At 46.2% G+C, this 13,144-nt stretch overlaps 1 protein-coding gene across 1 annotated transcript in view; it reads left to right on the forward strand.

Annotated features, from left to right (window-relative positions):
• LOC135519842 (CUB and sushi domain-containing protein 3-like) overlaps nucleotides 1-13,144 on the forward strand; it is a 241,788-nt gene that overhangs the window by 26,777 nt on the left and 201,867 nt on the right. Inside the window, exon 6 of the mRNA XM_064945048.1 lies at nucleotides 1,403-1,507. Coding sequence (XP_064801120.1) covers nucleotides 1,403-1,507 — 105 coding nt within the window. The remainder of the gene's footprint in view (nucleotides 1-1,402; nucleotides 1,508-13,144) is intronic.

The following is a 13,144-nucleotide window of genomic DNA, read 5'->3' on the forward strand; positions in this document are numbered from 1 at the left end:
AGGGTCTCTCTCCAGGAACAGGGTTGGAGTTCAAATCAAATCAAATTTTATTTGTCACATACACATGGTTAGCAGATGTTAATGCACGTGTGGCGAAATGCTTGTAGTGTAGCGAAATGCTTGTAAAACCTACAGGAGGGTCTCTCTCCAGGACCAGGGTTGGAGTTAAAACCTACAGGAGGGTCTCTCTCCAAGAACTGGGTTGGATTTAAAACCTACAGGAGTGTCTCTCTCCAGGAACAGGGTTGAAGTTAAAACCTACAGGAGGGTCTCTCTCCACGAACTGGGTTGCAGTTAAAACCTTACAGAAGGGTCTCTCTCCAGGAACAGGGTTGGAGTTAAAACCTACAGGAGGGTCTCTCTCCAGGAACAGGGTTGGAGTTCAAACCTACAGGAGGGTCTCTCTCCAGGAACAGGGTTGGAGTTAAAATCTACAGGAGGGTCTCTTTCCAGGAACAGGGTTGGAGTTAAAACCTACAGGAGGGTCTCTCTCCAGGAACAGGGTTGGAGTTAAAAACCTACAGGAGGGTCTCTCTCCAGGAACAGGGTTGGAGTTCAAATCAAATCAAATTTTATTTGTTACATACACATGGTTAGCAGATGTTAATGCGCGTGTGGCGAAATGCTTGTAGTGTAGCGAAATGCTTGTAAAACCTACAGGAGGGTCTCTCTCCAGGACCGGGGTTGGAGTTAAAACCTACAGGAGGGTCTCTCTCCAAGAACTGGGTTGGATTTAAAACCTACAGGAGGGTCTCTCTCCAGGAACAGGGTTGAAGTTAAAACCTACAGGAGGGTCTCTCTCCACGAACTGGGTTGGAGTTAAAACCTTACAGAAGGGTCTCTCTCCAGGAACAGGGTTGGAGTTAAAACCTACAGGAGGGTTTCTCTCCAGGAACAGGGTTGGAGTTAAATCCTACCGGAGGGTTTCTCTCCAGGAACAGGGTTGGAGTTAAAACCTACAGGAGGGTCTCTCTCCAGGAACAGGGTTGGAGTTAAAACCTACAGGAGGGTTTCTCTCCAGGAACAGGGTTGGAGTTAGAACCTACAGGAGGGTTTCTCTCCAGGAACAGGGTTGGAGTTAGAACCTACAGGAGGGTTTCTCTCCAGGAACAGGGTTGGAGTTAAAACCTACAGGAGGGTTTCTCTCCAGGAACAGGGTTGGAGTTAAATCCTACCGGAGGGTTTCTCTCCAAGAACAGGGTTGGAGTTAAAACCTACAGGAGGGTTTCTCTCCGGGAACAGGGTTGGGGATCCCTGGTGTAGTGTATTTTATGATATTTTCCTATTGACTGTCTCCATGCGTACATTCTACGTTCCAGTCACATACAGTGTATGTATTTCCCCCTAGACACCCTTCCTACTGTAACTCCCACTTCACTGTCTCCATGGGTACGTTCTGTAGGTACGACCATCCCCCAGCTCCTGAACAGCACCTCCAACAACATCTACCTGACCTTCCAGTCCGACATCAGTGTGTCTGCAGCAGGCTTCCACCTGGAGTATACAGGTATGGAGAGATACACCTAGCTATAGGCTGGTCCTAGATCAGGTGTAATCTGGAGTATACAGGTATGGAGAGATACACCGAGCTATAGGCTGGTCCTAGATCAGGTGTAATCTGAAGTATACAGGTATGAAGAGATACACCTAGCTATAGGCTGGTCCTCGATCAGGTGTAATCTGGAGTATACAGGTATGAAGAGATACACCTAGCTATAAACTGGTCCTAGATCAGGTGTAATCTGGAGTATACAGGTATGAAGAGATACACCTAGCTATAGGCTGGTCCTAGATCAGGTGTAATCTGAAGTATACAGGTGTGAAGAGATACACCTAGCTATAGGCTGGTCCTAGATCAGGTGTAATCTGGAGTATACAGGTATGAAGAGATACACCTAGCTATAGACTGGTCCTAGATCAGGTGTAATCGCGAGTATACAGGTATGGAGAGATACACCTAGCTATAGACTGGTCTTAGATCAGGTGTAATCTGGAGTATACAGGTATGGAGAGATACACCTAGCTATATGCTGGTCCTAGATCAGGTGTAATTTGGAGTATACAGGTATGGAGAGATACACCTAGCTATAGGCTGGCCCTAGATCAGGTGTAATCTGAAGTATACTGGTATGAAGAGAGACACAGCTAGCTGTAGGCTGGTCCTAGATCAGGTGTAATCTGGAGTATACTGGTATGAAGAGAGACACAGCTAGCTGTAGGCTGGTCCTAGATCAGGTGTAATCTGGAGTATGGTGACTCTACAAAGTATTGACTCTGTGGGGGGGGGGGTTAGTTTTCAGTTTTTTTTCATATTTCTTGTTTGTTTCACAATAAAAAATCGCTTGCATCTTCAAAGTGTTAGGCATGTTGCGTGAATCAAATTATACGAACCCCGCAAAAATCCATTTTAATTCCAGGTTGTAAGGCAACAAAATTAGGAAAAATGCCAAGGGGGGTGGATACTTTCACAAGACACTGTACCTATTGTCTTTAGACCAGAGGAACCAGCACTTCCAGTAGCATCTGGTCTCCCATCCAGGGACTCACCAGGACCAACCCTGTTTAGCTTCAGATGCAAACGAGCAGTGGGATTCAGGGTGGGTTGCTGCTGGCCTTATTCTTAAATAAAAGGTTAATGGGTTACAGACATAATTTATGATGTGTCAATAGCACAGGGCTAATGAAGAAACACGGAGTAAGTACGTGAATTGCTTTTGTAGTGAAAGTAGTATGTTACAGTGTAATGGATAGAATGCTGCTGGTTGTCATGCCATGATGGCAGGGTTTAACCAAGTCCTCTGTCTATCGGTGTCATGCCACGATGGCAGGGTTTAACCAAGTCCTCTGTCTATCGTTGTCATGCCACGATGGCAGGGTTTAACCAAGTCCTCTGTCTATCGTTGTCATGCCAAGATGGCAGGGTTTAACCAAGTCCTCTGTCTATCGTTGTCATGCCACGATGGCAGGGTTTAACCAAGTCCTCTGTCTATCGTTGTCATGCCACGATGGCAGGGTTTAACCAAGTCCTCTGTCTATCGTTGTCATGCCACGATGGCAGGGTTTAACCAAGTCCTCTGTCTATCGTTGTCATACCATGATGGCAGGGTTTAACCAAGTCCTCTGTCTATCGTTGTCATACCATGATGGCAGGGTTTAACCAAGTCCTCTGTCTATCGTTGTCATGCCATGATGGCAGGGTTTAACCAAGTCCTCTGTCTATCGGTGTCATGCCATGATGGCAGGGTTTAACCAAGTCCTCTGTCTATCGTTGTCATGCCATGATGGCAGGGTTTAAACAAGTCCTCTGTCTATCGTTGTCATGCCACGATGGCAGGGTTTAACCAAGTCCTCTGTCTATCGGTGTAATGCCATGATGGCAGGGTTTAACCAAGTCCTCTGTCTATCGTTGTCATGCCACGATGGCAGGGTTTAACCAAGTCCTCTGTCTATCGGTGTCATGCCACGATGGCAGGGTTTAACCAAGTCCTCTGTCTATCGTTGTCATGCCACGATGGCAGGGTTTAACCAAGTCCTCTGTCTATCGTTGTCATGCCACGATGGCAGGGTTTAACCAAGTCCTCTACCTATCATTGTCATGCCACGATGGCAGGGTTTAACCAAGTCCTCTGTCTATCGTTGTCATGCCACGATGGCAGGGTTTAACCAAGTCCTCTGTCTATCGTTGTCATGCCATGATGGCAGGGTTTAACCAAGTCCTCTGTCTATCGTTGTCATGCCATGATGGCAGGGTTTAACCAAGTCCTCTGTCTATCGTTGTCATGCCACGATGGCAGGGTTTAACCAAGTCCCCTGACTATCGTTGTCATGCCATGATGGCAGGGTTTAACCAAGTCCTCTGTCTATCGTTGTCATGCCATGATGGCAGGGTTTAACCAAGTCCTCTGACTAACGTTGTCATGCCATGATGGCAGAGTTTAACCAAGTCCTCTGACTAACGTTGTCATACCATGATGGCAGGGTTTAACCAAGTCCTCTGTCTATCGTTGTCATAACATGATGGCAGGGTTTAACCAAGTCCTCTGTCTATCGTTGTCATACCATGATGGCAGGGTTTAACCAAGTCCCCTGACTATCGTTGTCATGCCATGATGGCAGGGTTTAACCAAGTCCTCTGTCTATCATTGTCATACCATGATGCTATTCAACTAGTGGACCTAGAGGGCCAAAGTACTGCTGGTATAATTTTCTAGTGTTTTGGTCCTCCAGGACCTCCAGGACTGGTGTTGACAAGCCCAGCTGGATCTGTTTCAGCCATCTCATCTCACTAGTCATCAGAGGAGTTGGCTAAAGGACACCCAGGGTTCCAGATGGGACCAGGCTAACTGAGCTCATCCACCATCCCTGTTTGTCTGTCCGTCTGCCTGCTTGTCTGTCTGTCTGCCTCTCTGTCTGCCTGTCTGTCTGTCTGTCTGTCTGTCTGTCTGTCTGCCTGCCTGTCTGCCTGCCTGTCTCCCACTAACACCAGCCACTGTCCTCAACATCTGTCTCTCTGTCTCCCACTAACACCAGCCACTGTCCTCAACATCTGTCTCTCTGTCTCCCCCTAACACCAGCCACTGTCCTCAACATCTGTCTCTCTGTCTCCCACTAACACCAGCCACTGTCCTCAACATCTGTCTCTCTGTCTCCCCCTAACACCAGCCACTGTCCTCAACATCTGTCTCTCTGTCTCCTTTAACCCTGTGTCCCACCTCCCCCCAAACTTAGAGATAAACATACTTTATATTCTCGATGCCTGTCATCACCTGTCTCCCACAACATCTCACCACAGCCCCAATCGGTCCGTCTCAGTCTCTCAGCACCACTAAACCTGTCTACCACTCTCCCACTGTCTACCACTCTCCCACTGTCTACCACTCTCCCACTGTCTACCACTCTCCCACTGTCTACCACTCTCCCACTGTCTACCACTCTCCCACTGTCTACCACTCTCCCACTGTCTACCACTCTCCCACTGTCTACCACTCTCCCACTGTCTACCACTCTCCCACTGTCTACCACTCTCCCACTGTCTACCACTCTCCCACTGTTTACCACTCTCCCACTGTCTACCACTCTCCCACTGTCTTCCACTCTCCCACTGTCTACCACTCTCCCACTGTCTACCACTCTCCCACTGTCTACCACTCTCCCACTGTCTACCACTCTCCCACTGTCTACCACTCTCCCACTGTCTACCACTCTCCCACTGTCTACCACTCTCCCACTGTCTACCACTCTCCCACTGTCTACCACTCTCCCACTGTCTACCACTCTCCCACTGTCTACCACTCTCCCACTGTCTACCACTCTCCCACTGTTTACCACTCTCCCACTGTCTACCACTCTCCCACTGTCTACCACTCTCCCACTGTCTACCACTCTCCCACTGTCTACCACTCTCCCACTGTCTACCACTCTCCCACTGTCTACCACTCTCCCACTGTCTACCACTCTCCCACTGTCTACCACTCTCCCACTGTCTACCACTCTCCCACTGTCTACCACTCTCCCACTGTCTCCCACTCTCCCACTGTCTACCACTCTCCCACTGTCTACCACTCTCCCACTGTCTACCACTCTCCCACTGTCTACCACTCTCCCACTGTCTACCACTCTCCCACTGTCTACCACTCTCCCACTGTCTACCACTCTCCCACTGTCTACCACCTGTAGAGATCAGCATATATTACAACGCTCTCACCAAGTCTACTTCCTGCTCTCCTCAGCCTCTGTCCTGTCTGTCTCTCAGTGGGTTGTTCTATCACTAACCCTGTCTGTCTGTCAGTGGGTTGTTCTATCACTAACCCTGTCTGTCTCACAGTGGGTTGTTCTATCACTAACCCTGTCTGTCTCTCAGTGGGTTGTTCTATCACTAAACCTGTCTGTCTCTCAGTGGGTTGTTCTATCACTAACCCTGTCTGTCTCTCTGTGGGTTGTTCTATCACTAACCCTGTCTGTCTCTCAGTGGGTTGTTCTATCACTAACCCTGTCTGTCTCTCTGTGGGTTGTTCTATCACTAACCCTGTCTGTCTCTCTGTGGGTTGTTCTATCACTAACCCTGTCTGTCTCTCAGTGGGTTGTTCTATCACTAACCCTGTCTGTCTCTCTGTGGGTTGTTCTATCACTAACCCTGTCTGTCTCTCTGTGGGTTGTTCTATCACTAACCCTGTCTGTCTCTCAGTGGGTTGTTCTATCACTAACCCTGTCTGTCTCTCAGTGGGTTGTTCTATCACTAACCCTGTCTGTCTCTCAGTGGGTTGTTCTATCACTAACCCTGTCTGTCTCTCAGTGGGTTGTTCTATCACTAACCCTGTCTGTCTCTCAGTGGGTTGTTCTATCACTAACCCTGTCTGTCTCTCAGTGGGTTGTTCTATCACTAACCCTGTCTGTCTCTCAGTGGGTTGTTCTATCACTAACCCTGTCTGTCTCTCTGTGGGTTGTTCTATCACTAACCCTGTCTGTCTCTCAGTGGGTTGTTCTATCACTAACCCTGTCTGTCTCTCTGTGGGTTGTTCTATCACTAACCCTGTCTGTCTCTCAGTGGGTTGTTCTATCACTAACCCTGTCTGTCTGTCAGTGGGTTGTTCTATCACTAACCCTGTCTGTCTCACAGTGGGTTGTTCTATCACTAACCCTGTCTGTCTCTCAGTGGGTTGTTCTATCACTAAACCTGTCTGTCTCTCAGTGGGTTGTTCTATCACTAACCCTGTCTGTCTCTCTGTGGGTTGTTCTATCACTAACCCTGTCTGTCTCTCAGTGGGTTGTTCTATCACTAACCCTGTCTGTCTCTCTGTGGGTTGTTCTATCACTAACCCTGTCTGTCTCTCTGTGGGTTGTTCTATCACTAACCCTGTCTGTCTCTCAGTGGGTTGTTCTATCACTAACCCTGTCTGTCTCTCTGTGGGTTGTTCTATCACTAACCCTGTCTGTCTCTCTGTGGGTTGTTCTATCACTAACCCTGTCTGTCTCTCAGTGGGTTGTTCTATCACTAACCCTGTCTGTCTCTCAGTGGGTTGTTCTATCACTAACCCTGTCTGTCTCTCAGTGGGTTGTTCTATCACTAACCCTGTCTGTCTCTCAGTGGGTTGTTCTATCACTAACCCTGTCTGTCTCTCAGTGGGTTGTTCTATCACTAACCCTGTCTGTCTCTCTGTGGGTTGTTCTATCACTAACCCTGTCTGTCTCTCAGTGGGTTGTTCTATCACTAACCCTGTCTGTCTCTCTGTGGGTTGTTCTATCACTAACCCTGTCTGTCTCTCAGTGGGTTGTTCTATCACTAACCCTGTCTGTCTGTCAGTGGGTTGTTCTATCACTAACCCTGTCTGTCTCTCAGTGGGTTGTTCTATCACTAACCCTGTCTGTCTCTCAGTGGGTTGTTCTATCACTAACCCTGTCTGTCTCTCAGTGGGTTGTTCTATCACTAACCCTGTCTGTCTCTCAGTGGGTTGTTCTATCACTAACCCTGTCTGTCTCTCAGTGGGTTGTTCTATCACTAACCCTGTCTGTCTCTCAGTGGGTTGTTCTATCACTAACCCTGTCTGTCTCTCAGTGGGTTGTTCTATCACTAACCCTGTCTGTCTCTCAGTGGGTTGTTCTATCACTAACCCTGTCTGTCTCTCAGTGGGTTGTTCTATCACTAACCCTGTCTGTCTCTCAGTGGGTTGTTCTATCACTAACCCTGTCTGTCTCTCAGTGGGTTGTTCTATCACTAACCCTGTCTGTCTCTCAGTGGGTTGTTCTATCACTAACCCTGTCTGTCTCTCAGTGGGTTGTTCTATCACTAACCCTGTCTGTCTCTCAGTGGGTTGTTCTATCACTAACCCTGTCTGTCTCTCTGTGGGTTCCTAACCGTAAATATACATTTTACAGTATATTAGAAAGCTTTCACCAATCACTCTCTTCCCCCGTCTCCCACATAAATCTCTTCAGCGAATCAGTCTCCTCAGCACTCTCCCACATCAATCTCTTCACCCTCTCACCCCTTACTTAAAACAGCATGTTACCACTCTCCCCCACATGCCCAACTCTCTCCACACCATGACTACCAGGAGTAGGAATATCCATATATAACAGCCTGCAGAGATGATGGATGGCATTGTGTTCTGAACACCTTCTGAACTCTTTAGGTTTATTTCTGTTCTCCACTCATAGTCTCTCATCACTCTGTTTACCACTCTGTTTACCACTCTGTTTACCACTCATAGTCTCTCACCACTCTGTTTACCACTCTGTTTACCACTCATAGTCTCTCACCACTCTGTTTACCACTCATAGTCTCTCACCACTCTGTTTACCACTCATAGTCTCTCACCACTCTGTTTACCACTCTGTTTACCACTCATAGTCTCTCACCACTCTGTTTACCACTCTGTTTACCACTCATAGTCTCTCACCACTCTGTTTACCACTCATAGTCTCTCACCACTCTGTTTACCACTCTATTTACCACTCATAGTCTCTCACCACTCTGTTCACCACTCTGTTTACCACTCATAGTCTCTCACCACTCTGTTTACCACTCTGTTTACCACTCATAGTCTCTCACCACTCTGTTTACCACTCATAGTCTCTCACCACTCTGTTTACCACTCTGTTTACCACTCATAGTCTCTCACCACTCTGTTTACCACTCATAGTCTCTAACCACTCTGTTTACCACTCTGTTTACCACTCATAGTCTCTCACCACTCTGTTTACCACTCATAGTCTCTCACCACTCTGTTTACCACTCATAGTCTCTCACCACTCTGTTTACAACTATGTTTACCACTCATAGTCTCTCACCACTCTGTTTACCACTCTGTTTACCACTCATAGTCTCTCACCACTCTGCTCACCACTCTGTTTACCACTCATAGTCTCTCACCACTCTGTTTACCACTCTGTTTACCACTCATAGTCTCTCACCACTCTGTTTACCACTCTGTTTACCACTCATAGTCTCTCACCACTCTGTTTACCACTCTGTTTACCACTCATAGTCTCTCACCACTCTGTTTACCACTCATAGTCTCTCACCACTCTGTTTACAACTATGTTTACCACTCATAGTCTCTCACCACTCTGTTTACCACTCTATTTACCACTCATAGTCTCTCACCACTCTGTTTACCACTCTGTTTACCACTCATAGTCTCTCACCACTCTGTTTACCACTCATAGTCTCTCACCACTCTGTTTACCACTCTGTTTACCACTCATAGTCTCTCACCACTCTGTTTACCACTCATAGTCTCTCACCACTCTGTTTACCACTCTGTTTACCACTCATAGTCTCTCACCACTCTGTTTACCACTCATAGTCTCTCACCACTCTGTTTACCACTCATAGACTCTCACCACTCTGTTTACCACTCATAGTCTCTCACCACTCTGTTTACCACTCATAGTCTCTCACCACTCTGTTTACCACTCATAGTCTCTCACCACTCTGTTTACCACTCTGTTTACCACTCATAGTCTCTCACCACTCTGTTTACCACTCTGTTTACCACTCATAGTCTCTCACCACTCTGTTTACCACTCATAGTCTCTCACCACTCTGTTTACAACTATGTTTACCACTCATAGTCTCTCACCACTCTGTTTACCACTCTATTTACCACTCATAGTCTCTCACCACTCTGTTCACCACTCTGTTTACCACTCATAGTCTCTCACCACTCTGTTTACCACTCTGTTTACCACTCATAGTCTCTCACCACTCTGTTTACCACTCATAGTCTCTCACCACTCTGTTTACCACTCTGTTTACCACTCATAGTCTCTCACCACTCTGTTTACCACTCATAGTCTCTCACCACTCTGTTTACCACTCATAGTCTCTCACCACTCTGTTTACCACTCTGTTTACCACTCATAGTCTCTCACCACTCTGTTTACCACTCATAGTCTCTCACCACTCTGTTTACCACTCATAGTCTCTCACCACTCTGTTTACAACTATGTTTACCACTCATAGTCTCTCACCACTCTGTTTACCACTCTGTTTACCACTCATAGTCTCTCACCACTCTGTTCACCACTCTGTTTACCACTCATAGTCTCTCACCACTCTGTTTACCACTCTGTTTACCACTCATAGTCTCTCACCACTCTGTTTACCACTCTGTTTACCACTCATAGTCTCTCACCACTCTGTTTACCACTCATAGTCTCTCACCACTCTGTTTACCACTCATAGTCTCTCACCACTCTGTTTACCACTCTGTTTACCACTCATAGTCTCTCACCACTCTGTTTACCACTCTGTCTACCACTCATAGTCTCTCACCACTCTGTTTACCACTCATAGTCTCTCACCACTCTGTTTACAACTATGTTTACCACTCATAGTCTCTCACCACTTTGTTTACCACTCTATTTACCACTCATAGTCTCTCACCACTCTGTTCACCACTCTGTTTACCACTCATAGTCTCTCACCACTCTGTTTACCACTCTGTTTACCACTCATAGTCTCTCACCACTCTGTTTACCACTCATAGTCTCTCACCACTCTGTTTACCACTCTGTTTACCACTCATAGTCTCTCACCACTCTGTTTACCACTCATAGTCTCTCACCACTCTGTTTACCACTCATAGTCTCTCACCACTCTGTTTACCACTCTGTTTACCACTCATAGTCTCTCACCACTCTGTTTACCACTCATAGTCTCTCACCACTCTGTTTACCACTCATAGTCTCTCACCACTCTGTTTACAACTATGTTTACCACTCATAGTCTCTCACCACTCTGTTTACCACTCTGTTTACCACTCATAGTCTCTCACCACTCTGTTCACCACTCTGTTTACCACTCATAGTCTCTCACCACTCTGTTTACCACTCTGTTTACCACTCATAGTCTCTCACCACTCTGTTTACCACTCTGTTTACCACTCATAGTCTCTCACCACTCTGTTTACCACTCTGTTTACCACTCATAGTCTCTCACCACTCTGTTTACCACGCTGTTTACCACTCATAGTCTCTCACCACTCTGTTTACCACTCTGTTTACCACTCATAGTCTCTCACCACTCTGTTTACCACTCATAGTCTCTCACCACTCTGTTTACAACTATGTTTACCACTCATAGTCTCTCACCACTCTGTTTACCACTCATAGTCTCTCACCACTCTGTTTACCACTCTGTTTACCACTCATAGTCTCTCACCACTCTGTTTACCACTCTGTTTACCACTCATAGTCTCTCACCACTCTGTTTACCACTCATAGTCTCTCACCACTCTGTTTACAACTATGTTTACCACTCATAGTCTCTCACCACTCTGTTTACCACTCTGTTTACCACTCATAGTCTCTCACCACTCTGTTTACCACTCTGTTTACCACTCATAGTCTCTCACCACTCTGCTTACCACTCTGTTTACCACTCTGTTTACCACTCATAGTCTCTCACCACTCTGTTTACCACTCTGTTTACCGCTCATAGTCTCTCACCACTCTGTTCACCACTCATAGTCTCTCACCACTCTGTTTACCACTCATAGTCTCTCACCACTCTGTTTACCACTCTGTTTACCACTCATAGTCTCTCACCACTCTGTTTACCACTCATAGTCTCTCACCACTCTGTTTACCACTCTGTTTACCACTCATAGTCTCTCACCACTCTGTTTACCACTCATAGTCTCTCACCACTCTGTTTACCACTCTGTTTACCACTCATAGTCTCACACCACTCTGTTCACCCCTCTGTTTACCACTCATAGTCTCTCACCACTCTGTTCACCACTCATAGTCTCTCACCACTCTGTTCACCACTCATAGTCTCTCACCACTCTGTTCACCACTCTGTTTACCACTCATAGTCTCTCACCACTCTGTTCACCACTCATAATCTCTCACCACTCTGTTCACCACTCTGTTTACCACTCAGTCTCTCACCACTCTGTTCACCACTCATAGTCTCTCAACACTCTGTTCACCACTCTGTTCACCACTCATAGTCTCTCACCACTCTGTTCACCACTCATAGTCTCTCACCACTCTGTTCACCACTCTGTTCACCACTCATAGTCTCTCACCACTCTGTTTACCACTCATAGTCTCTCAACACTCTGTTCACCACTCTGTTCACCACTCATAGTCTCTCACCACTCTGTTTACCACTCTGTTTACCACTCATAGTCTCTCACCACTCTGTTTACCACTCTGTTTACCACTCATAGTCTCTCACCACTCTGTTTACCACTCATAGTCTCTCACCACTCTGTTTACCACTCTGTTTACCACTCATAGTCTCTCACCACTCTGTTCACCACTCTGTTTACCACTCATAGTCTCTCACCACTCTGTTCACCACTCATAGTCTCTCACCACTCTGTTCACCACTCTGTTTACCACTCATAGTCTCTCACCACTCTGTTTACCACTCTGTTAACTACCTATCATCTCTCAGTATTCCTAGTTGCATTATAACTACCTATCATCTCTCAGTATCCCTATAAGGAGTGTTATAACTACCTATCATCTCTCAGTATCCCTATACGGAATGTTATAACTACCTATCATCTCTCAGTATCCCTATAAGGAGTGTTATAACTACCTATCATCTCTCAGTATCCCTATAAGGAGTGTTATAACTACCTATCATCTCTCAGTATCCCTATAAGGAGTGTTATAACTACCTATCATCTCTCAGTATCCCTATACGGAATGTTATAACTACCTATCATCTCTCAGTATCCCTATAAGGAGTGTTATAACTACCTATCATCTCTCAGTATCCCTATAAGGAGTGTTATAACTACCTATCATCTCTCAGTATCCCTATAAGGAGTGTTATAACTACCTATCATCTCTCAGTATCCCTATAAGGAGTGTTATAACTACCTATCATCTCTCAGTATCCCTATAAGGAGTGTTATAACTACCTATCATCTCTCAGTATCCCTATAAGGAGTGTTATAACTACCTATCATCTCTCAGTATCCCTATAAGGAGTGTTATAACTACCTATCATCTCTCAGTATTCCTAGTTGCATTATAACTACCTATCATCTCTCAGTATCCCTATAAGGAGTGTCATAACTACCTATCATCTCTCAGTATCCCTATAAGGAGTGTTATAACTACCTATCATCTCTCAGTATCCCTATAAGGAGTGTTATAACTACCTATCATCTCTCAG

Source organism: Oncorhynchus masou, chromosome 29 (genome assembly GCF_036934945.1).
Source record: "Oncorhynchus masou masou isolate Uvic2021 chromosome 29, UVic_Omas_1.1, whole genome shotgun sequence".
Taxonomy (NCBI): domain Eukaryota; kingdom Metazoa; phylum Chordata; class Actinopteri; order Salmoniformes; family Salmonidae; genus Oncorhynchus; species Oncorhynchus masou.